The following is a 27,185-nucleotide window of genomic DNA, read 5'->3' on the forward strand; positions in this document are numbered from 1 at the left end:
AAAAACCCAGTCAGCAGAAAGTTCAATCAGCCCCCCTTAGAGCATGTGGCAACAGCCAGCTCATAACCTCAACCAGGGAGGGGGGGGGGCAAAAGACCCACAATGACCACCAAAATTTTAGAGAGGCTGGGGGGAAGGAGGAGAACCCGGGGATCCCACCGTCCCGGAGAGATACCCAGGTCCCCCCCAAAACCCTCCATGAGTAGAGGGGAGACAGCTATTTACCATACCAGGAACAGGGTGGGCACTGCTCAGGACAGACCACCGCTACATCCTAATGTGGGTGCTGGTGGCCAAGAGAAATGCTGTGACTGAGGTGGAGCCCAGCTTGTATGCGTCCTCGCAAGAAGTTTAACTCGCAGGCCAGCCCGGGTCTAGTTGGGGTATGTCATGGCCAAACTAGCGTGGAGCTGCGGTCTGCACCTACTCACTGGCCAGACTGGGGGGACCCTCTGGATCTAGATTATCCAGTCTGTTGCCCAGTCGGGCAATTGATTGTAGATTGTCAAAGTAACAAAATAACAAAGATAGGAAAAAATTCAATTTAAAACGGAAAAATCGCCAGGACCAGAGACCACCTATAGATGAGAGTGGGTGTATACCTCCTGAGACTGCCCATAGGCGTAGTCAAGCTTTTTCCTGCCTAGTGTACTACTCCTGTAGGGGGCAGTATATCACAATGGTTAAGAAGAATCAGGAGCGGTGTCTTTCAATGACCGAAAGAGAAAAACTATATTATCTGTAGATTTATAAACCATGCAAAAAAAATTTATAGAGAAAAATCTAAAGGATTGTCCTAAAACCTAAAGGTAACTGAAGGCAAAACTTTTTTTCAGTTTAGATAGAGTGGACAGGGATTAGAATTCCTGTCAGTTTTTTATTGCTGTCTTTGCCCCGTTAAGGAGATTCATCTCTGCAATAGGACACAGATGGCGAAAAACAATCTGACGGGTTATAACCCTCCTTTACTCTATCCAAACTAAAAAAAAAAGTTTTGCCTATAGTTCTACTTTAAACTTTCCTTTAGGACCAGAGGGTGTGTTGCATATAAGTCTCAGATCCATTTGGATTCTCGCTGATTTTTTTTTTATCATACTCATCCTTACGAATGTCATCAGGGACTCTCTCAACCACCCAGATTTCAATCCATCAAATTTGCCATCGTGGTAAAGGACAAAGTGTCTGGCCACAGAGGACATCAAATTGTATGTTTGTATATCATAAATATGGTCATGAAGTCTTTTCCTAATCATGTGGTGCATCTTCATAGAAAGACCCATAGATCAGGACAATTAGAAATGGGCAGTAGTCATACCTTCCACACTTTGATACACCAAACTGTTTTCTTTCCCATTTCTTTTCCAAACGCACCAAACTGTGCAAAAATCCTTCATGGACCAAGTCCTATGGTAAATATCCACAGGTATATCCATAACAAAATCTTCTAATCTTCATTATCTGTCAATAGATGCCAATGCTTTTTACATATGTTAAGGATGTCCTGGGAAGAAGTAGTGCACTGAATACATAAATGCATCTGATTACCTTTAACATATTGGGTGCAACACAATAAATCTTCTCTATAGCTTTCCTTGGTTCTTGAGTAAGCCTTAGTTAGCCATTTTCGTTTGTACCCCCCTCCTCAAAAACCTATCCTTGATAGTGGAAGCCTTCTGTTTAAAATCAAGTAAAGTACAATTTATTTTGGCACTTAATTACTGGCCCAGGAATCCCTTTATTAAAGGGCATTGAATGGAAGCTATCATATCTCAAGAAATTGTTCAAGGATGTGTGTTTCCTAAAGAGTTTCATGTTAAGGGAACCTTTTCCTGTAGTCTGGATCAAAAGGTCCAAAAAAGTTACACATTTGGGATCCTAGGTATATGTAAACTTAATTGTAAACAAACTTAATGTAAACAAATTGAACTCATTGTATCTCTATAAATCCATTAATCTCCAAACATTTGTTGTTTACCCTGCCAGAGGATAAGGACATGTGGACATTAATGGTTGTCAGGTACGCCAACGAGGCTTCATCCCCGAACACAAAAGTTTCCCACTATGCGAGGCAAAGATTAGCATAAGCCAGTGCAGATTTTGTACCTACTGCCGTTCCTTGTGCTTGACAATAACAGTTATCATCAAACAGAAATTTGAGAAGATTGACAATAAATCTCATGTATGCAAAGAAAGCTTTAGGCCTAGAGGTGAATGTTTTTTCTGTAACCTCTAAACCATAGAGGAATATAGTGCCTCTACATCTAATGTAAATGTATTTGCTTGAAATGTGAATGGGACAAATTCTACTGTTATTGGCGATTCTAAGTGTAACACAACCCCCCGTAGGAGCCACTGGTATTTTCCCCAGGTCTTCCCGTGTTCAGGCCCCACAGCCAGGCACATGGTATTTGCCACAGCCAGTTGCACACAACTTTTGCTCGTCTAGGGGTTGCAGTGTTTTTTGTTATTTTAGTTTAGTTTAGGAACTGGGAAAGGAGAAGGGATATAGTAGGATACTCCAAATTAAACTATTCACACTTGAGGACAGCTTTCCCAGTAGAATGGTGTAGCAGACTGCACAAGACTGAGCAAAGTCCCTTTCAAAGAGAAGGAATTGAGTGGACCCTGCTCTTCAAGACACCAGCCGGTGTCCCCTTTAGCTTACACCCAGCAGCTGACTTCTAGTACCCAGAGGGGGATTAAGCAGCACAAGTCCCAAGGATCCCTTTAGAATGTCTATAATTTAGGAGACCCTGGTCGCAGATCACCTTCCTTCTTGATACCAGACAGGATACATGGACATCCTCCCTCAGCCAGCTCTCAGAACACCTGAGGCTACACGTCAACTTGTGCTGAGGAGAGGCAATGTGCCCTCTCTCCAATTGGATCTCTCTTCTCCAGGAAAAGACCTGAACTCAGGTGCTTCCTGAACATACATACAGGCACCCAGCCTGCCTAGGGGCACCCCTCTTCCAGCTGGCTAGGGCAGCATCCATATTCATGCTGCTTTTCTAAATGGTTTCCACTTACCATCTAGAACTTTCCTAAGTTGCATGGATACAGGGAAACTTCAGACAGCATGAGCAGCATCAGAGCTTCCTGAGCAGGTAGAACTAAATGATCATGACTACTGTTAAGCAGGCAGCCCAAATAAATTTACCTAGCTGCTCCTCTGTTAAGCAGAAGAGACAAAAACTATTCTAACTACTCTAGCACCTACCTAGGAGGGTGCTACACAAGCAAAACAAATGGAGATGCTTACTCTTAAGATTAAAGTGATTGTATACCTCAGTCATGGAATCTGAGCAAAGCATATACTGTATATCTGCAATGTTTACTTATCTCTCTCCACAGCTCTAAATGTCGTTTCTCTCTGGTGTTTTGTTCCTCTGTTATCAGCACGAGTCACTCCTGAGAAGTTTTCCTGAAACATGAGATAAATTTGTGTTGGGAGGGAGGGGGAGGGAGAGCCCAGCAGATATCCTGTTGATTCAGAACACAGTTCTTCTGCTGTGTGTAGGGGGATGTGTGCTTTTTCTCCAATCAGCTCTCACCCAGTGTTACTGCAGTCTCTCAGCCTACTTCTCTGTACTCCTGAAACATTAAGAAAGGTTTTAACACTTTTCTTCCCTTGTGAAGGGTTGTAGGGAAGGAAAGACTGCATATAAACGAGTAAAACCTATGTAGGAAGATTTATTTCATCTCTATGTATCTGAGGCTGTTCACTTCACTGGGTATACAGTTTGTGAGGGTTTACAACCACATACTGAGCAAGACACGTCAGAGAGAAAGTCCAGGTGGACTATCCATGTACCTGAAATTTGCTTATTATAACTACATGATTACTGAACAGCACAGTGTCTTAGTGGTTAGCATTTCTGTCTTGCAGCACTAATGCTACCTGATTGAACTGCAAACATAACACTACATGGAGTTTGCATGTTCTCACTGTGCTTGTATCCTCCTGGGTACTCCAGTTTTCTTCCACATTCCAAAGACATGTTGGAAGGTACATTGGTTCCTGTCTAAATTGGCTCTAAAATGTGTATGCATGTGAGGTCCTTAGATTGTAAACTCCTTGGGGCAGGGACTGATATGAATGTACAATATATGTAAAGAGCTGCATAAATTGGTGATACTACATAGTAAGTTTCTGTATTAAATAAAAAAAATAAGGATGTCTCTTTTCTTTCAATATAATATTGATATGCTGCTAAGAAAAACTGGGAGCTGGCACCCTTGATTGAACGGCTGTAGGAATAATTATGTGGAGGGGAGTGTGACTTTTGTTTTCACATATGATATAAGCAGTTAATTGAAAGTTTCAGGGTAGGCTGAGCACTTTTCCACTGATTGTCGACTTTTACGGCGATTTTGAATTACCTTTAAGTTCATAGATGGGTTCATTATTCCCTAGGCTACAGAATTGTACATTTTGGTGAACAGTTTTTTTTACCATTTTATCTAAGTATGTATTCTGTAAATGTGTTTGAAATTGCTGTAAGCTGCCAAAGGTTGATCATCTGGGATGGATTGTACAACATGATTGTTATTATTTACACCAGCATGGCTAGTACCCAAGCCTGGAAAGCCTCTCACCCTTCCAACTCTACAGCAAATGCCCTGTGTAAAAAACATTGCTGATAAGGAGGGGGCTATCCAAGCACAGGTATTAACTGTTTATTCAATATAAAAAAAATATTACAAATCAAAGCATCCCTTTACAATGCACACGTTTACTCTGTTTTAATTGTTTTTATTGAAATTTACAAGTAGTACAAAACAAAAATGAATAAATGATGTAACAAAAGAATACACGGATATTAATAGACATAGTTATCTGAGAAGTGTAATAAGATAGAACAATAAGAAAGGATTATGGATGTTCAGGATTCAAAGTCAGGCTCCAAAAAGTGACCTTTGAGATCTTCATGGGGTTCTAGGTTTGTGGTGGTGGTGGAGAAACAACAAAGCAGAAGGATTAAAGTTTGAAGGAAACAAAGAGACTAAAGTCAAAATAGGCAGGGGGAGGATGGGGGAGCACTAGGGGGTGTAGAGAAGGTAAAGAGATAGAAAGTAGAGAAAGTAGGGAAAACTTTTTTTGTTAATTGAAAATAGTAAACTATTCACACTTCTATTTCTGAAAGCATGCTTAATTTACGGCATTTTGTCACACCTGCCTAAAACTTTTGCACAGTACTGTATATATATTATATTTCTCTTACGTCCTCTGACAGTCGCCGCCCACTCATACAGTCTTCACTACTGGGTATTGGTCTTATCCACAGGTGTAAGCTAGGAAGATTTTGTTAGAAACATTCACAAAAACTTTGCATAGACACACCTATAGGGGGCTGTCACTCTGGTCCAATACCCCCCTGCTAGCAGCATTCCCAATTCAGTTTGGTAGCAAGCAGTAGATAGTCCATGAACCCCAAAAGAGGGGCGGGGGGCGGCGACTGTCAGAGGACTCAGAGAAAAGAATTTTACGGTAAGTTCTTACAAAAATTCTATTTTCTCTTACGTCCTCTAAAAGTCGCCGCCCACTCATACAGTCTTCACTACTGGGATGTCCCAAAGCAGTGTAGATGTGAGGGGTGGGAAACTTAACCGTCTCAAAGGCAACGCAGCACCCAAATCAGAGAAAAGAACCTTATCTGAACCAGAAAGGTAACACACTGGGTAACAGGAAAGCTCAACAGGAGCGAACAAACCCAGGAAAGCAAAATAACCAGGGAAAAAAACCCCAACAGGAGGGGACAGGCTAAAAAAAGCCATGTCTCCCCCAAGGCACTGCCGCACTCAGAACTTTGCGGCCAAAGGAGGCATCTGCCGACGCCAAAACATCAAGTTTGTAAAATTTTGTAAAGGTGTGCACTGACGACCAGGTCGCCGATTTGCACACCTGGGACACCGACGCCTGATGGCGGAAGGCCCAAGACGCACTCACCGCTCTGGTAGAGTGCGCCGTGACAGGGAAGGACGGAGCCCGTTCTGTAAGCGAATAAGCTTGTACAATCGTCTGTCTGATCCATTTAGAAATGGTTGCCGCAGACGCAGCCATACCCTTCCGAGGTCCCTCAGGAAGGACAAAAAGAGAATCCGACTTTCTGAAGGATTCAGTAGACGACAGGTAAACCCTGATCGCCCAGGCCACATCCAAGGAATGCAAGGCAAACTCCTTAGGATGCTTAGGATTCGCACACAGCGAAGGCAAGAAAATGTCCTCATTGAGATGGAAATCAGACACCACCTTTGGAAGGAAAGATTGATGAGGTCGCAAGACCACCTTATCCCTATGAACAACCAGGTAGGGAGAGCGGCAAGATAGGGCCGCCAACTCTGACACTCTGAGAGCAGATGTGATCGCCACCAGAAAAGCGACTTTCCGTGACAGAGCAGGCAGAGGAATCTCCCGGATGTTCTCAAATGGAGGACGTTGAAAAAAGGACAAAACCAAGTTCAAGTCCCAAGGAGGCAAGGGTGCCCTCCTAGGGGGAGCCAGATGACGCACCCCTTGAATAAAGGTGCGGATCAAGGAGTGTGATGCCAAGGGGCGCTGGAAAAGAATGGCCAGCGCAGATAACTGACCCTTGATAGTCGTCAGTGCAAGACGCTGGTCCACACCAGATTGCAGAAAGGCCAACACCCTCGCCACCGAAAAGAAGCGAGGATGGAAACCCTGCGATTCGCACCAGGTGAAATAGGCCTTCCAGGTACGATAATAAATCTTACCGGATGAGGCCTTCATTGCCTTGAGTAAGGTAGGAATGACCGCCGACGAGAGACCCCGATCTCTCAAGACCTGGCTTTCAACAGCCACGCCGTTAAAGCCAGCGGCTGTAAAGCAGGATGGAAGATCGGCCCCTGAGACAGCAGATCATCCCGTAGTGGGAGCCGCCAAGGAGGCTCGACGACCAGTTGCATGATGTCTGCGTACCCAGTCTGGGGCCACTAGAATCACCAACCTCGGTTCCGAGACCAACCTGCGAAGGAACCTGGACAACAACTGAACCGACTTCGATACCGATTCCAAGGCACCACCAGCGCGTCCGAGGCGTCTGCCAGAGGATTGCGTGTTCTTGCCATGAACCTTCCCATCTTGTTGTTTAGACGAGACCCGAACAGATCCACGTCCGTGGATCCCCATCGTGCACACAGCATCTGAAACACCTCCGGGTGTAGGGACCATTCCCCCTGGTCCAGGGTCTGACGGCTCAGATAGTCGGCCTGCCAGTTCTCCACACCTGGAATGCGAACTGCCGAAAGCGACGAGACCTGCGTCTTGGCCCAAGACAGAATCTCGGCCACTTCCTTGGCTGCCCAGGCACTCCTGGTGCCCCTTTGGTGATTGATGTAGGCCACCGCAGTTGCGTTGTCCGTCTGCACACGCACAGGGCAGCCCCCGAAGCCGATCCGACCAACGAAGCAAACATAATCTGATCACTCTCAGTTCCAAGACATTGATCGGTAGAGAGGATTCCTCCTCCGACCAAGTGCCCTGGGCAGACAAATTGCCCAGAACGCCACCCCAGCCCGACAGGCTGGCGTCCGTGGTGATCACCGTCCATAACAACGGCCGGAAGGATTTCCCTTCCGTCAGAGCCGGTGACTGGAGCCACCACAGAAGATCCGTTCTGACTTGGTGGCTCAAAGATATCCTCCTGTCCTGGACTGAGGATGCCAGTCCCACCTGGCCAGAATCTTTGCTTGCAGAGATCGTGTGTGGAACTGTGCAAATGGTACCGCCTCGAAGGCTGACACCATCAATCCCAGGGACCGCATGCAGGTTCTGAGCGATGAGGATTCGTTGTCCCTGAGGGACCGGACCTCGTTCTGTAGAGTCCGGAGTTTGTCCTCCGGCAGGAAGACTTTCGCCTGGGCGGAGTCCAGAACCATCCCTAGGTAAGGGAGGCGAACCGAAGGAGACAATGTCGACTTCTGAAAATTGATGGTCCCCCCGAACTCCTGGAGCATCTGAACCATGGTTGACAGATCGTGCAACAGAGTGGCACTGGAGCTCGACCTTAACAGGAGATCGTCCAGATATCCAAGGATTGCAATCCCCTGCGCCCACAAGAGGGCCAGGACAGGAGCCAATACTTTGGTAAACACCCTTGGAGCCGAAGCGAGACCGAAAGACAACGCCACGAACTGATAGTGCTCCTCCACGATTGCGAATCGGAGGTACCTGTGATGACCTTCGTAAAATGGGATGTGTAAATACGCATACTTGAGGTCGATGGAAGCCAGGAAATCTCCCGGGCTAAGGGAGCCCACCACCGATCGGAGGGATTCCATGCGGAACTTTTGAACCCGCACGAAGCGGTTCAGAATTGGACGCACCTTGCCCTTCTTTCTGGGCACCGTGAACAGATTCGAGTAGAAACCCCCGAAACCTGTCCAGATGTGGCACCGGGTCTATCACCCCCTGGGCGAGGAGATCCTGAACCGCCTGTTGAAGATCGCGGAAACGATCTGGGGTCAAATGAAGATTTGAAGGAAAGAATTTGTCTGCTAGGCGCGATCGAAATTCGATCTTGTACCCTGACCGAATGAGTTCCTGAACCCATCTGTCCTGAATCTTGGCCAGCCAAGGTCCGGGAAAACAGCGCAGATGTCCCCCCACCCCGGAAACGGGTGAGGGCGCCCCGTCAGGTCGAGGTGGACTGGGCCGCTGTGCCAGTGTGGGCGGCTTTAGGCTTGTCCGCCCAAGGCTTCTTCTGGCCACCAGAGGCCTTGAAGGATTTGCCCTTGTCTTGTGCCTTGAAGGCACAAAGGACCCCTGGTTAGGTTTAAAGGAAGGGCCCCGCTTACCGCGGAAAGACTTGCCCCTGGACACCTGGTGCAGCAGTGTGCTTTTACCCCCAGTGACCCCCTTAACCAATTTGTCCAGTGAGTCCCCAAAAAGGCGATTCCCTGCATAAGGGATGTCAGACACCGTCTTCTTGGAAGTCTGGCCGACCAGCTTTTCAACCACATGATGCGACGGATCGTCACTGCGACCGCAGATAAGCGGGAGACTAAAGGGGCCTCATCCAAGGCGGCGTCACACAGGTATAAAACAGCCTGAATAATTTGGTCCACCATCTCTAGAGTAGCCGGAGGGGCGGAATGAGCCACAAGGGTGCGTCTTAGCACCTTAGTCCACTCCACCACAGCCTGAGAGACCATTACTGAGGCGAACACGGGTTTCATCAAGGAACCTGCCACCATATAGGAGTGGTGGGTAAGAAATTCCACCCGCCTATCCCCTGGGTCCCGGAACACCGGAGAATCCTCCGCGGGCATCAGAGTGGCTTTATTTAACCTGGATACCGTGTGGCCCACCTTAGGGGCCACAGTCCAGCGCGAATCCGTCGGAGACGCAAAGGGATAGCGGTACTGAAACCGCTTAGGTACCACAAAATTGCGCTTTAAATTGAGCCATTGTTCGTTCACGGTTTTGTGAAACTCAGCGGGACAGGGAAACACCTGAACTGACTTCTGGGTTCTGCGGGTCCCAAAGGAAGATCGCTTGCCAGGCGAGTAGGGCTCATCCTCTAAATGTAGCGTGTCTTTAACAGAGCTAATGAGCGCAGACATTGCAGCGCGTTCTCTGGCCGACCCGGAGGGAGAATCCTCCCCCTCCTCCTCCTCCCCATCCGACTGAGAGGACTGAGACCCCTCAGGGGTACACAGTCCGTGGCAACCATATCTAGCTCCGAATCAGAAGATTTAGAAAGCCTGGGCCTTTTCTTAGAAGCCCGCTCAGACATCAACAGATCCACTTTTGACGCTAAAGTCGCGAGTGCAGCAGTAAGCGAGACCATTGCAGAGGATTCAGGAGTACCTGAACCCTCCACCAGAGCTGAGGGGAATTTGCTATCCTGGGACTCCATAAAACACACTTAGAAATTTTATGGCGCTGGCCCTTTAAATTGGCCATAGCGGCGGTTCCCACCGCAATGTACCGCAATGAGTGACTAGCCTGTGCTACTAAGCACTGAAGGATATAACTGCCAGCAGAGATAAAAACCCGAAAAAATAGCAGAAAAGCCCCCCAGAAGTGTATCTATATAATAACACGCTGCCAGCTCGATCTGAGTGCTTGGAGAGAGGAAATGATGTCACGCCACTAGAGCCCGAACATAGGTCTGAGCCACAAGAAAATGGTTGCCAATGTAAGTCTATGGGGGAGACTCCGAGAAAATTGCCGCCGAGCACATGGGGAAACACATTGCCCACACTAAAGATGGCACCCGAAAGGGCGCCAAGCATTACAGAGGAAATGGCTGCTGCCCTTACATGAGGCCCAACAGCCTGCCCACAGCCGAAATGGCAGCCCCGTGATTTTACACCCCTGCGGCCCCCCACCAACATGTCTGTACCCCCAAAACATAGCACACGCACCACAAGGGACACAGGGACCCCCGCAAACCCCCCACACCGCGGCAGGACCGCTATAGCATCCCCGCAGGGACCATGAGGGACACACGGGAACCATACAGACAGGTATGAGGGGGATAACACAGACTCCGAATAGATTGCCATCCCCATAACAGAGGCCCCACATACACTCCCCGACAGAAAAGGCCAGACAGAGGGGTAGCATGGTACTCACCGATCCAGCGAAAACGTGGGTGCCACTCTGTGACGAAAAGCCTCCCACTCTGGGTGGGGGTGCCGTCAGCCGAACAGGACGCTAGCAACACGCGGCGTACCGCAGTTGAGAAATCCTAGCGAAGTAGTCACTCCACAGGCTTTGTCCCTGAGGACAGGGACAGGTCATTTGCGAGGCCAGGGCGTACGCATAGCCTGCTAACGCTTGATGGCAGGCTGGGATTCCATAAGGCTCTAGTACAACCAGTGCGATTCCCAGCTCTGCAAACGCTGTAGTCTTCCAAAGTCTGGCTAACTAAGCGCAGGAACAAATAAAAAGATATCAGTGTAAAGAAAAATCACTTAGCAGAAATAAAAATTAAGAAGCAGAAGAAAAGGCTGAGACTGCAGCCCCAGCCAAGGGAAGCCTGCCTACTCCTAACTAGGCAAAAGACAAACTGAATTGGGAATGCTGCTAGCAGGGGGGTATTGAACCAGAGGGAAAGCCCCCTATAGTTGTGTCTATGCAAAGTTTTTGTGAATGTTTCTAACAAAATCTTATGCCTAGCTTACTCCTGTGGATAAGACCAATACCCAGTAGTGAAGACTGTATGAGTGGGCGGCAACTGTCAGAGGACGTAAGAGAAATATAATATATATTCAGTACTGTGCAAAAGTTTTAGGCAGGTGTGACAAAATGCCGTAAATTAAGCATGCTTTCAAAAATAGAAGTGTGAATAGTTTACTATTTTCAATTAACAAAATGAAAACGTAATGAACAGAAGAGAAATCCAAAACAAATCATTATTTGGTGTGACCACCCTTGGTTTCAAAACAGCATAAATTCTTCTAGATACATTTGCAAACAGTTTTTGAAGGAACTCAGCAGGTAGGTTGTTCCATCTTCTTGGAGAACTCACCACAGATTTGTGGATGTAGGCTGCCTCAAATTCCTCTGTCTCTTCATGTAATCGCAGATTACTCCTTGTTCTCCTTGTTCTTTACACTGAAGATAGTTCTTAATGACATTGACATTTATTTACTAAAGGCAAATCCACTGTACACTTCAAGCGCACTTGGAAGTGCAGTCACTGTAAATCTGATGAGAACATGCAAGGACAATAAAAACAGCGTTTTTGCTTGCACATGATTGCAGAGCTTCCCCTCAGATCTACTTGCAGTGCACAGTGGATTTGCCTTTAGTAAATCAACCCCATTGGCTGCATGTTTGGGGTTGTTGTCCTGCTGCAGAATACATTTGGGACCAATCACACACCTCCCTGATGGTTTGGAATGATAGAAAAGTATCTGCATTTATTTCTTAGCATTGAGGACACCATTGATCCTGACCAATTCTTTGACTCCATTTGTGGAAATGCAGCCCCAAATTTGCAAGGAATCTCCACCATGCATCACTGTTGTCTGCAGACTCTCATTAATGTACCACTCACCAGCCCTTTGGCAAACAAACTGACTCCTGCTACAGCCAAATTTTGAAAACATTGACTCATCGGTCCAGAGCACCTGCTGCCATTTTTTATTGCACCCCAGTTCCTATGTTTTCGTGCATAGGACATGGAAACGAGGATAAGCCGCTCAACTATGGACTGATGAGTGAAAATTTGAAATGTTTGGCTGTAGCAAAAGGCAGTTTGTTTATAGATAAAAAACATTCCAGCAGAAATTAGCAATATACTAGGAGGTTTTCACTTGATCCAAGCTTTGTTAGGATTAGAGAAACTAGAGATGTGGATTTCCAGAATGTTCAAAGCGGTTGTTCACTCAGGATAAAAAAAAATAAAATAAAATCTGTAGCTGCTGACTTTTAAAATCCTGTAGCTGCTGACCTTTATTAAAAAGGACATTTACCTGTCCAGGGATCCAGTGTTGTCCTCACCTGGGCTAAGTCTTCACTAGCCTTCAGGTTCCCGATGCCAGCATCCTAACTGTGGGCAGCCAGCTATGTTGCTTTCGGCTTCACATCCATCTGCACACTGTGCATGTGCAAGCCTTGCTGTATTTTGTGAATGGTCCCGCGCACATGTTTTAAAAGACTGTGGGGAGGGAGGGTATGGGGAGAACTTCCACTCAGATCCCCTAGGTGATCAGAGCAAGTAGGAGCAGGTACCTGTCAAAACTAGATACCTGCGCATACCCTCTCACTCCCCAAAATGATATGCAAAATATGGCAGAGCAGGGGAAAAGGAGGCCTTAAAGTGGAACTTCCACTTTTGGGTGTAGTTCCGCTTTATGAACATTGGTACAGTGTTAAGACAAACAGTGATTGAGACAAGAAATGTCTGTTATGTGGCTTTAACCTGGGGCTAGGCAACCATTACAAGAAAAGGCAGGTTTCAGATCTTTAACCACTTAAGCCCCAGAGGATTTGGCTGCTCAAAGACCAGGGCCTATTTTGTGATTCGGCACTGCGTAATTTTAACGGACAATTGCGCAGTCGTACCCAAACTAAATTGACGTCCTTTTTTTCCCACAAACAGAGCTTTATTTTGGTGGTATTTGTTATCCTGTGCGATTTTTACTTTTTGCGCTAAAAAAAAAAAATGAGCGACAATTTTGAAAAAATAAAAATATTTTTCAATTTTTTTTATATGAAATTCCCCAAAAAAACTAAATCTAAAAATCTAAATTTTTTAACATTTTAGGCCAATTTGTTTTCTGCTACATATTTTTGGTAAAAAAAAAAAATCGCAATAAGCGTATTTTGTTTGGTTTGCGCAAAAGTTATTGCGTTTACTAACTAAGGGAAAGATTTATGTCATTTTTAATGTTTTTTTTTTAACTAGTAATGGCCGCGATCTGCGATTTTTTTTGCGGGACTGCGACAGACAGATCGGACCCTTGACTGACATTTTTTACACTTTTGGGGCTACCAGTGACATTACTACAGTAATCAGTGCTATACATATGCACTGTTACTGTAAAAATAACACTGGCAGGGAAGGGGTTAACTTTATTGGTGATCAGTGGGTTAAATATATCCCTAGGGGCGTGATTCTAACTGTGGGGGGGGCGTGGCTTGTGATGTAACCACAGAGACATACGATCCTACATAGCAGGATCGTATAGTCTCTGTAGTTACATCAGGGAGAATGACAAAAGGCTGTGTTTACATCAGCCGCCTGCCTTTCTCACTCTCCAGCGGGAGATCGCGGGTGGCCGGCGGACATCGGAGCCGCCTAGAGGCTCGTGGGCGAGTGTTGTACCGATACGTCACTTTGCCCAGGAGGGGCTGACCTCCGCAGTATATAGTCGTGCAGCGGTCGGCAAGTGGTTAACCAACTCCATATGGCCACCAAAGCCTTTGTAATTAGAAACATTTATTTGTAAATAATAATGCCATGTAATATAGTTATGTATATTTATTGTATTTTGATCAATTTATTATGCAAAATAAAAATGAATCAGACTTTAACTAGATACAAGTCACACAAAAAAATGGTAATTTAAACTTGTACTGAGATGTATTTTAGAACAAATGCTTTGGAGACTCTACAGAACTGAAACACTTTTCAAGCAACAGCTCTTGTACTAATGCAAGTTTACCTTTTATTATTCATTTGTTTGACAGCTAAAGTGTATAAGTGACTTGATGGATTAATTAGATGAGTGTACTGGGCAGTTATACCACTGCCAAAACCTAGCTAAAATATACGTATTTTATATAAATATAAATTCATTAGGTGCACACATATTTTTCCTAACTACAGTTTGCAGAACATCTATAAGATGAGGCGGTCTTCTCCTCCTTCTTGAATCACTCGTTCAGTTAACACTTGATTCTGCTGTTTCAGAAAACCCGTTTTCTTACATTCCATCAGCTTCTCAAAATCTTTCCACATCTTTACTTGTTTCATGTTTGGTCCATGGCTTTCTCTAACTGACTTTTGCTGCTCTCTTAATTTCTGAGATAAAATAAAAATAAGATATACATTTTCTTGTACTTTTATTTTCTAAACAGGAAAAGATGGGTAATTAAAATAAACCAGTTTATTAAAGCTAAAGTCCAGGCAAAAAAATGGAATGCAGTTGTTCTTTCCTTTTAAAATAACTAAATATAAATTTACAAACAACTAACATAAATACCTTAATCTGTTTTGGTATCAGCTAGCTGTCAGCCTTCGAACAGCAATAGGCCTCTTATGGCACTTTTCCACTGCAAGTACCGGCTCGGCTCTACTCGGCCCTGCTTGGCCCGGTTTGCTTTTCCACTGCTGGTACCGCATGGTAAGGTGTTGGAACGGTTCGGTACGGTTTGGTATGGTTTGCTTTTCCACTAAAGTAGTACTAAAGTTAAGTGGGTGGGATAACAACGATTCTCTGACCAATCAGTGGCTAGTAGTGACTGCATGCAAAGGATTGTGGGATATGGTACCGGTATGGTACCTCTTGGAACCACAATCGAGGTGGTACTGTTTTAGAGAGCCGTACTGTTCGGTTCCATGCAGTGGAAAAGCGCCGCCGTACCGTACCGTACCGTTCCTACACCGTACCATGCGGTACCAGCAGTGGAAAAGCACAAAAGCGAACCGAACCGTTTGGTTCCATGCAGTGGAAAAGCGCTATTACACACGATACTCCTGTTTGAGCATCTCATTTTGGCCTCTTGCACACAATACTGCTGTTTGAGCATCTACTATTTGCAGACGTTTTTTTTGTATGTATTTTCACGTATTAGCACATATTCGTGCGTATTTGCGTGCATTGAGGCTTAAATTACTGACCAAAAATGCATATTTTTCTATTTTGTTCTTACTGAAGAATGCACAGCACTTGTTTACACGCCTGTGTGCACAGGCACATTACAAATAATGGGCTGTATTTTAGCTCAGAAAAAAAATGGGTTTTTTCAAGCTGCAAGATGCTCAAACAGGAGTATAGTGTGCAAGAGGCCATATAAAGACTGGGAGAAGGATGGGCAGCACTAGGAGCTAATCAGGTTGTGTTGCATTCACATTTGCTGACAGGGACAATGGTGGTGATTGGATGAACCCCTGATGATGTCTATATGAAAAAATGCATAGAAGGAAGGGGAAGACGAGGGACAGGAAGAAGTGAAGTCATTACTCACACCAGAGTCTGCTACAAACTGTGTAACATTGGGGCTGATTTACTAAAACTGTAGAGTGCAAAATCAGGTGCACCTGTGCATGGTAACCAATAAATTCTAACTTCAGCTTGTTCAATTAAATTTTGACAAAAAAAAAAAAAAAATCTGGAAGCTGATTGGTTTTTTAGCTAGAGCTGCACTAGATTTTGCACTCTCCAGTTTTAGTAAATGAACCCCATTATGTACAGGCACTTTTATCTAATGCTTTTTAGTATCAATACATGTGTGTTCTTTTGATTATACCTGGTTTTGACCACCTGGGTACCTTAAATGTAGGTCATACACCCTTCAACAAAATTTCTAGGGTATCTCCTACATTCCACCTCTACCGTAATTTTTATTGGCAATTACTGGTTGGCACATCTGATCTGGATTGCCACTACCAGGGTGAGTTATTCTCTAAACATTAGAAGTTTTGAGTGTGTGATATAAGGCAAGAATTATAAGAAGCGCTGGATTTTTATTGAGTTTTTTTTCCCCCAAATTTCATTTTTTAAAGTTTTTTTTTTTTAACATGTTACTTGGAACTTTTTGACTTTACCTGAAAATGTATAGACAATGCTTTGTAACCTGCTATTATGTACATTGTGGGCTGATGGAAATATAATACTGCACTATTATTACACTAATTTGGGGGAATTTCATAAGTGTAGCGGCTTAAATTTCCATTATTCATTTATTAGGTTTGTATTTGTTTACTCCTATCATATCATTTTTACCCAATATCACAACCTTATACATATACAAGCAGCTGGGGCATATGTAGATGTTCATGATACCCTACTATACATCAACTTCCTCCTGGTTAGGTCAGTGAATTACAGCTAGGGTACTGGAAAATGACATCTCTTGAAATTCAAAATATGCACACTTGTTTATTGACCATACAGAACTGATGTGTATATAAAAACCTGGGCATATTTGTGGTTGCTGTATTTAGGACAAATCGGAGAAAGAACATAGCTAAAAATATCTGGAATAGTATTAATAATGCAAAACATGTTGCACATTAAAAAAAAATGAAACCTGCATTTTTTTCATCCTTATTTATCTACTTATAAAGTATGGTCAGGTTATTTTAAAAAACAAACTGAAGACCTCACATCTGCTAAAAACAAAAAATGCACAGAAATTATTTTCATTTGAAAAGTGGTTAAAAAGATACTGAGTAAACTAGCACAGCAAATGGCAAAATTTAGTTTGGTCACAAAAGGTTTGATTATCCCTAGATATGAAAAGGTAAAATTTTAAAAATACTATAAGGGCTCTTTCAGACGGCCGCTCCGCTGTTTGTGTCCGCTGCGGGACTTTTTTTTTTTTTTTCACGGAGCGGATGACATTTGTGTCATCCGATCCGTATGCCCGCATATCATCCCATCTGTTTGCGGATGATATGCGGACATAATGTAAGTCTATGTGGATTGTGGATGTCAGCGGATGACACCTCTGACATCCGATTTTCCTTCCTTTCCGTTTTTTACACGGAGGAAAAATAGGGTTCTGTTCCGTTCCAAAAAACGGAACAGAACTGAAAGGAAGAAAATCGGATGTCAGCGGATGGTATTCCACTGACATCCGCAATGCCATTGACTTACATTATGTCCGCAAATCATCCGCAAAAAAATAGGATGATTTGCGGACAAGCGGAGCGGCCGTGTGAAAGAGCCCTAGTACGTTTTGTTTAGGGGCGAATAGTGCACCCTGCTCGGCTCTGAAAAGCCATTAAAATGATGTGCTTTAACTGATAGTCTTGTTATTCTGCTCTCCATCCCCCTGTCTGTAACTTGTAGGAAATTTATATATAAATTCAGCTTGGCTGACAGATGAGCAGAAAGGGGAGAAAAACAGAAGAACCTTTTGTCATGTATGATCTGCATTGATTAAGGCTGGCTATAGACGATTTGAATCAAGTGTCGACAAGCTGAATGTACCAAGTTGATCGACTTGGGTTCAACCAGCCTGCTAGATTATCATCAGCGGCTGTTAAATTGGCTAGCAATAATCACTGTCTTCTCCCGGCGGGGACGGCTCCCCCCCCCCCCCCGATAATTACTCAGCAAGAGGGATGTCAGCACTGTCTGTGTTGATGGGGGAATCATGCAAATCCGTGCAGGAAGGAAATTTGGACCTTCTATGACCTGCCTAAGTGTATAGGGCAGCCCATACATAAGTCAGTTTATTTCGTTCAACCAGCAGGTTGAATGAAAAATAGCGACTTGATTCCCCCCATCCACATCCAGAATCCTCCCCACTGAGCTATTGTATTCTGACAGCTGGGAGACTTCCCTGCTGTCAGAATACATAGATCGATGCTGCAAGCTATAGCCTACAGTGCCAATCAAGCGGGGAAAATCCCTCTGAATTTTGATCCATGTATGGCCAGCTTAACTTTTCTTTTCAGATACCCCCAAAAACAATCAACTCTCAAATCAGCTTTTATAAATAAGTAAAAAAATATTTTAGTGACTGATTTCAAATTGAGAGAACTGATAGAGAGATTTACCAGCACAGTATAGCACACTATTCCAGGAGGACTGCAGGAGCCTGCCATTCTCTAAAGCCTGGTACACACGATGAGATTATCTGACGAATGATCGTCCGTGTTTTTCTTTTTGTTTTTTTTTTTTTTGCATGCTAGTCTCATATCGAAAAATAGAGAGTTTACTTAAGTAACGAAAATTCTTGTACGACAAAATAAAAATTCGGAAGTGATATAATGTGATCTTTTGTATTTGTATTAAATTTTCGAGTGAAAACTGTACTGATTAAATGAAAATCGTATGAGAAAAAATTTTGTGTTTGTCCTTTTGAATAATTTCGGATGAACTGTTGTGATCGGCCCTTGAAAGCTGTGTACTAGCAAGCAGATTATAATTGCTTTTTTCGTACGATTTTCTGATCGTGTGTACTATGCCTAAGGGTCCATTCACACCATGGTTTTGCAGCAATGCGTGTAAAGTGCATTCACTCTAAATGCCACTCCAATGCATTTTCTTTAGGATGTGCGTTGCAGCACAGTACAATGTACAATGCGTGCACAATTTTTGCTAGTCCCTGCAACCAATCAGTCAGAATGGTGCTTTGGGTTACCACTGAGAATGAATGGCACTGTATCGAAAACAGCACACATAAAAGTGTGTTGTAATAAAGTGCAGTAACACGTGCATTATCTCAAAAACATGGTGTGAATGGCCCTAACAGGATTACAGTTCAGTCCAAAAGACAGGTGTGACTTATAATTGGGATGATGAAAAAGGTGGTGTGTGTGCACAACATCTCCATGGAGAGTGACTTTCCATTATTTATATGAAATGCAACCGAGTAAGCTCACATTACAGTTGATGAATCATTGTAGGAACCTCTGCTGACGTCACTCCCCTGTGCCTCTACTCAAAAGCCTGCACAGTGCCTGTTTCTCACAGTCTGCACACAAGAGCCAGGGAGCTTTCATACAACAATCACATGACTATGCAACTAGAAAAAAAGATGGTTTAACCAACAGAGGGCATGGGAAACAGTCATTATCTTATGAGTACAGCAAGTACTGCTTTCCTGGAGCAAAAGAGGGTTAGGATAAAGACCCAGCTGCTATAATTAGAGATAAAAAAAATATAGAGCCGTGCATATTATTTTAAATAACTGGTCCAGAGAAAACGCATGCAATTGATAAGCTGTAAACACTTACTTACTAATAGACTTTAATTCATATATATGGTTGCATTTTTGAATGTTTGGCCATGAAACATTGTCACAATTTAGTGTAATGACATGCTATAACTATTTAAAGCAGAACTTAACTTTAAGGCTTTTTATCACAGAAGAGACACGCAATGTCTCTTCTGCAATAAAACAAACATAGCTGCCTATTTGCAATGTAAATTTTCAGCACACCATAGTGCTGGAAAGAATGAACACCCATGTGTACGTACGTGTGGGAGTTATGACATTCTGGCCAGCCCATTCCATAATACCCAAATATCTTGAACCTGGAAAAGGACCAGGTAAATATGTCAGCAACAATGAGGGAAAGTGGGTTATGTTCTGCTTTAAAGAGTAACTCTACTTTAATTCCCCTCTGGCTGATCTAGGTTCAGTGGATATAAAAAGTCTACACGCCCTTGTTAAAATGACAGGTTTCTGTGATGTTAAAGATAAATAATATCAGAACTTTATACACCTTTTGTTATGACCTATAAACTGTACAACTCAGTTGAACAATAAACTGAAATCTTTTAGGTTGAGGGAAGTAAAAATAGAAAACAAAATAATATGGTTGCATAAGTGTGGACACCCTTAAACGAATACTTTGTTGAAGCACCTTTTGTTTTTATTACAGCCAGTCTATTAGCACGGCACATCTTGACTTGGCAATATCTGCCCACTCTTCTTTGCAAAAACACTCCAAATCTGTCAGATTGTGAGGGCATCTCCTGTGCACAGCCCTTATCAGATCACCCCACAGATTTTCAATCGGTCTGAGCTCTGGCTGGGCCATTCCAAAACTTTAATCTTCTTCTGGTGAAGCCATTCCTTTGTGGATTTGGATGTTTGCTTTGGGTCGTTATGCTGAAAGATGAAGTTCCTCTTCATGTTCAGCTTTCTAGCAAAAGCCTGAAGGTTTTGTGCCAATATTGACTGGTATTTGGAACTGTTCATAATTCCCTCTACCTTGACTAAGGCCCCTGTGCCAGCTGAAGAAAGACAGCCAAAGCATGATGCTGTCACCACTATGCTTATCTGTAGGTATGGTGTTCTTTTGGTGATGTGTAGTGTTGTTTTTGTGCCAAAAATACGGTATCTTTTGGAAATATGGCCAAAAAGTTCAACCTTGGTTTCATCAGACCATAACACATTTTCCCACATGCTTTTGGGAGACTTAAGCTGTGTTTTTGCAAGATGTACCTGGGCTTGGATGTTTTTCTTCGTAAGAAAAGGCTTCTGTCTTGCCACCGCACCCTATAGCCCAGACATGAAGAATACGGTAGATTGATGTCACATGTACCACACAGCCAGTATTGCCCAATATTCCTGCAGCTCCTTTAATGTTGCTGTTGCTAATATTGCTCTTTAGCAGCCTCCCTGACCAGTTTTCTTCTCGTCTTTTCATCAATTTTGGAGGGACGTCCAGTTCTTGGTAAGGTCACTGTTGTGCCATATTTTCTCCTCTTGATGATGACGGTCTTCACTGTGTTCCATGGTATATCTAATGCCTTGGAAATGTTTTTGTACCCTTCTCTGACCTTTTACTAATGAGATCCCTCTGATGCTTTTGAAGCTCTCTGCGGACCGTGGCTTTTGCTGTAGGTCTCAACTAAGAAAATGTCAGGATAGACCTACTAGAACAGCTGAACTTTATTTTGGGTTAATCAAAGGCACATTAAATGATGGTACTGACACCTATTTAACATAAATTTGAATGTGATTGCCTAATTCTGAACACAGCCCCAGTTATAAGAGGGTGTGCACACTTATGCAACCAAATTATTTTAGTTTTTTTATTTTTACTTACCTCTCTAAAGGATTTCAGTTTTTCAATTAGCAGTATCTCACCAAAAATGACATTTTTGTTGCAGGGGATGCCTGCCATCTGATTTGTATCTTAGTGTAGACTTCTGGGAAAATCAGTGAGTCAATCACACAAGCAGGAAATTATGTTTCTGGGGGGACATTGTGTAATTATTTTGTGTACCGAACACCTCAAGGTAGGCATATTGCATTGCATTTTACACAAAAATTACAGAGCTGCGGATTGAAAAGGAAAGTTAATTTTCAGTAACATTCAATTACAAAATGACTTGTGCCACAATTGTATATGCTACACTTTTTTTTTTTTTTGCCTTTTTTTCCCCAAGAAAGTGGAGTTACCCTTTATAGAAATATCTGGAAGAATAAGAGAAAAGCTATGGCACTATGCTGAAATTCAACAGAGTTTAGGGTTAGGATGGAAAGTTGGGGAAGAGGTCTCTTTAGGAGTATTGCAGATGTGTGCAGCTCCTTAGGCAAGGTCTTCAACAACCTGTAGCACATGTAATAACAAACAGACAAGGACGCCAGCATCTAAGTGTAGAGGGTGATAAAAATGCACGGCATGGAGAAGGTTAAGCAGCATGTGTTCCAAAACAAGTGGAGTCCTCTGGGGAGCCATGTGGTGTTGCACAGATTGGCAGGGATGCAGCTGGAGGGATGCAGAGCTGCATCAGGAAGCGGGCATCATAGCCTAACTCATCCGATCCCAGCCGAGGAAAGCAGAGCCCGGCACAGCCACAGGAATCTTTTCCCGGAAGACCAGCATCTCACCGCCACCTGCTTGCGTTCCAAGGTGGACAACAGCAAACACACACCAGCAGCTTCCTGACACAGCTCTGTATCCCTCCAGCTGTATCCCTGACAATCTCTGCAACACCACACGGCATCATATTGAAGAGCATTCTGCTTAACCCGCTCCATCCCTGATAGCATATAGCTTCTCTGGAAAAGATAATCACTGTGGGGAGCCCCTTTCCAATTACTACCAGAGTACTTCAGTTCTAGTTGGGTGTTTCCCTGTGTCCTTAAGCCTGGGCTCCCTCCAGTTCACTTGTGTTACCAGAGCTACCCTGGACTTCACTAAGAGGGACTCTGTTTAAAAGGAAAATCTACAAGTAGCTGTTTGTGACCCGTACATTTATACTGAATTAATGATTTTAAGGTAGACCCTGCTCTGGAATATATCCTTCATGCAGCTTTCATAATCTCTTTTGTATTACTGTGCAGTGTTTCATGACTCCGTACCTCTGTATGTGAATGTGGACTTCACTGGCAGGTGCAACAGGTATTTGTGAGACTTTGCAGAGACACCAAGGGAAAACTGTAAATGCAGATGCAGATGCACTTACAGTTGAATTCTGTAGCACATATTTTTAATTGAAGGCCTTAGTTGTGTTTTTAACTTGCATTGTTTGCAGGAACAATAGTGAGTTTATTATATGGGGTTTCTTTTTCCCATAAAGTCTATCATTGAGAGCTATCCTGCTCTCAAGCCTGAGAATACTATAAATTAGGTTATTTTACTTTAAAAGGTGCCACTAATATATTTGCATATATTAAGAGGAGAGCCTTTTTTAAAGTGTAACGCTAGGCAAAAAAAAAGATACATACACAATGAAGTATGTTAATAACCTTAACACATGAGATTTGCCAGCACATCCTTTTTTTTTCTCTCTTCCTGAACATAGTTCTACTTGAACTACTTTGTGACAAGGGCTGCCCTTGCCTTTTTTAACAGAGCAAATATAGTTAAAAGGTTTTAACTGGCTCGCTCAAATCCATGGCTGTTTCTAACAGTGGACATGATCATGCACACTACTAGAGATAATTGTCCAACTCAAATGATACATTCTGACATTCTGCATGCATAAATCAGCTTCTTAATTACAATTCATGCATGAATATTTAATTTTAATTCATTCCTGACCATTACACCGCATAAAATCTGAAAATAGACGTTTGCAAATGGAAACATGGACATCTAAGTATGCAGTGCAGACTTCTGGTTAATGGAAATGCTTTGAGTAAAATAACTTCATCAAACGGTGAAAGTTTAAATATACTGATGAATTTGGGGCAGGGTTGTGACCAAAGCATTTTATTAAGATTTGATAAGTCTTAGTGGAGGCTGACAGGACAACATAAGACAGTGGCTGTGAGCTGAAGAAGTGTTCTAGCGCACAAAATCCATCCACAACTACATTTTTTGCCTTGGGTGCCTGTACAGATTATCACTGACTTTGGATAGTTATGTGTATAACCAAATCTGGTTGGAACTACAGTATGTGTGTATGAGCAATTTTACCTAGGGATAGGTTAAGGTACAACATAAAAGTACATAAGCTAGCCCAAGGGTAGGCAACCTCACTGCTCCATCTGTGGTAAAACCACAAATCTCATGAGACATTTGCAAGACTCTTACATCCACAGGCATGACTCCCAGAGGTAAGATGGGATTCGCAAGTTTCATCACAGCTGGAGTACCAAGGTTGCCTACCCTTGAGCTAGCCTAAGAACTATTTTACAAGTATCCGCAATTTTCTTAAATAATATGCAGATTGGCACCAGCAAAAACTTTTTACTTCTGGGTGCCTTGACGATAAGCTTTCTTTAAAACCGCCATGGATGTCTCATAAGAAATTCACTGTGCTCTAACAATAGGGCAAACTCACAGCATAAATTAGGTCAAATCCAAATTGTGCTTATATCATGAGTTGCAATTACCAGCAGCAGCTAATCATGTTCCACGGGTGGAAACCTGCACTAACACATGTGATGTTTGAATTCTCCCTAAAAGAAGATGACTGTCACAACCACAGACCCCAAACATACAATATAGCCTGTGTTTTGGAAGTGAAGGGCTTAGACCTTTTTCACAAATTTAACATGGGATGTCACGTGAAAGCATATCAGAATGTAAAGGCTTTGTGTTCCAGAGACAGGCAGTTTACTATGTTTGTCACACTTTATAGCTACACAACTAAAAAAAAAAAAAAAAACTAAAAACAAATGTAATACAAAAGACTGTATTAGCATTTCTCTTGAAGTTCTTCTTTTTATTAAACATGAGAATGTAAAAAGGGATATTCTTTAAAATGACAAAAAATTGAAGCAGAGTTCCTCCTGACTAGTAGAAAGAAAATGAAATATATCATTTTGGAATAAAGTACTGTAGCCACAATTTTCCTTTAAAATCGTTTGTCTGTGGCTGTATAAATAGTGCTGTCAATCAACAAGCATCTGCTTAAATAATCCCTGAAAAAAACAAGTAGGAACAGGAAATGCAAGCAGTTTATGGCTTTACTGTATAAGGCAATGTTTGATCGCTATTTCAGTCATCTGCAGTAATTATTGAAAACATAGAAAGTCACGAAGGAGAGTCTGCATTGTCTGGAATGGGACACCGAACCCAGCAAAAATGATATAAAAGATGGTCCCTTTAGTAAAAACAAAAATGACTGCGAATTATAAATCGTATTGCCCAGCTTTTCACCCTACAGCTCTTAAAGACCAACTCCTATTCATCAGAAATTTTTATACAAGTAGTAATGTAAACATCCTGTATTCCTTGCTGTGCACTGTTCATATTACAGGCTATCCCAGTCAGAATTCCTTTTACTCAGAATGGATTTTCTGTAACCATTCCTGTCCCTTTGAAGAAACAGATCCCAGGAATAAATCAAATTCAACTGAGATGAAATATTTTCACTATTCAGTAAGCTGGGGTTCAGCATCATTAATCAGAATTAAACAAACACAGTAATTACTGTCAAATCCCAAATTCATTTTGTGTTGGTTAGAACAAAGATCAACAATTCTAAAAGAAACACATGCATGAATTCTTACCTTTCCCAGATTTTCCTGCTCCTGGATGTTCTTTGAATATTGGTCTCTAAAGATTACAGGAAAAGGAGAGAAGTTACTTACGGTGGAGTTTTTTTTTTTTTCTAAATCTTTGATCCAAATGTAAATGAATTCTATTGACACAATTAAAATGCAAAATTGTGCTAACTACAGTCTGGGGCTGTTGATTAAAGCCATAAAAGGCTCCACAATGAGTGAAAACAAATATGTAGACAGTAGTACTGTAGATAGTACAATACAAATATAGCAAATATGAAATATTTTTCTTTAGTTGTCTTCTGACCAGCCTCTTCTTCACAGAGGTAGGTCATTTAGTTGTGGTAGTGTTGTCTGTCTTTTCAGAAAATATGTATAAAAAAACAAAGACAAGGAAAAAAATAAATAAAGGGAACTTTGTATAAAATGAAATAAAGGGGAACTTTGTATAAAATGTCATATTATTTTAGTAGCAAAATGCTTGTTATCACTAATTTTCACCCATTTACATCTCAGTGCTGCTGATCTCTTGAAGCAGTTGCTATCTACCTGCAAGCACTCCAGCAGGGGCTGTAAGGCTTTTCTCAGAATAGGTTTCCTGATGGTGACAACAGTGGACCATGTCTGTAATGTGTTGAAATGGCCACTTGTAGTATCCAGCTAAAGCTTATGTGATAGGGTGACATTGCAAAAGCACAATTGGCAGACAGCAACACAGCGTTGTCACCTTAAAACAGGAAGTGCCTTAAAATATGTCTAAAGGCAAAACTTTTTTTTGGATTCCAATAAAGTAGTGAGGGGTTAGAAGCACTGTTAGATTAATATTGCTGTCAGAGTCCCCATTTAGGAGGAAGGAGTGCTGTACGCATGCTCCGAAACGCTTTACGTCATCACCAGCCGACGAGCGGTTCACCGCCGTCTGTGGTTTGATCCTGATCCCCTATTGGACTCCATTCCAGTGGCGTCATCTCCCGGCTGCTGGTCCGGCGGGTCCGGCTGACAGGAAGAAGCGCCATGCCATACAGGGGAGAGGAGCTATCAGGAGAAGCCCGAACCTAATTTCCATGTAAGTGTGCTATGTATTTTGTGCAATAAACTGTTTGTTACTGAGTGGCGCCTGTCCTCTTCTGTTTTTATGTGTGCCAGCGGGATTTCCGCTTTTGCCTGCCTACAGCGCTGCCCTCGGAATCAACATCGGACCTTTGCTACATTTGGAGTTTATGCACCTCTCTCCATCTTATCCACATCCCAGTACGGGTCCCACTTGTCGGCACAAGCGCCCAACACATCTCTTTTTTTGTTCCCATTTAGGAGACTCCCTGTTTCTAGTTGCCCCCATCACAAATATCCCTGGGAAAGCAAATGAGGGCAAATCCAAAATTTTGAGTTGCCACCAGAACAGGAACAGAAGGGAAATCTTTCAATGGGGAACATGTTTTCACATGACAACTGTTTAAGCGGAGATTTCCTATCACTTAACAGAGCACTATGGGTAAAATAAAGAAAGTCCAGCCATTAGTTGTCTTCTTTCTGGCATGTGGTCTTTCTTTGAAACCTCAGATAGAGCTGTATGGTGATTGCTCCAACTCTTTCATATGTATTGTACATAATTCAACTTGAGCCATTGAGCTCTGTACACAAAATACTTTTTACAGCAGGCAAGGAGAAAACGAAAAAAAAGTGAAAGTAGCTTTACACTTCACATGCTGGATACACATGAAAATGCTGAATATTCATAAGCAATATGTCATATTTACCAGAATTTTAGTTTTGACTATAATAAATAAATGAGCATATGTGTAAAGCCGTTATAAATTTTCATTACTCAGGCAGTAAAGTGAGATGGTTGCATTTAACTTCACCCAAACTTTTAAACCTGCAGTACAGGGTCAAAGTGCTGGCTGGTCGTGTCATATCAAATCGTCTTAGGTCTACGAACCTGATGCTGGGAGAGCTCAAGCAGGGCTTCTCTGTTCCTCAGTAAGAGTACCAAGTGACTGAGCAGCTTCTAAAAGGCTTTTGACAATGGCACAATTGTCATCACTGTGCCATCATCTTGGTACACCACAGAGAGCTGTACTAAGATGTTGGCAACAATTACACACTGGCT

At 42.8% G+C, this 27,185-nt stretch overlaps 1 protein-coding gene across 1 annotated transcript in view; it reads right to left on the minus strand.

Moving 5' to 3' along the window:
- Positions 1 to 13,969: 13,969 nt before the first annotated feature.
- IFT81 (intraflagellar transport 81) overlaps positions 13,970 to 27,185 on the minus strand; it is a 328,264-nt gene continuing 315,048 nt past the window's right edge. Inside the window, exons 18-19 of the mRNA XM_082255594.1 lie at positions 25,082 to 25,127; positions 13,970 to 14,504 (exon numbers count right to left, since the gene is read on the minus strand). Of these exons, the coding sequence (XP_082111720.1) occupies positions 14,322 to 14,504; positions 25,082 to 25,127 (229 nt within the window). The 3' untranslated portion in view covers positions 13,970 to 14,321. The remainder of the gene's footprint in view (positions 14,505 to 25,081; positions 25,128 to 27,185) is intronic.

The sequence above is a fragment of the Pelophylax lessonae genome (assembly GCF_965119305.1).
Source record: "Pelophylax lessonae genome assembly, chromosome: 1".
NCBI classification, from domain to species: Eukaryota; Metazoa; Chordata; class Amphibia; order Anura; family Ranidae; genus Pelophylax; species Pelophylax lessonae.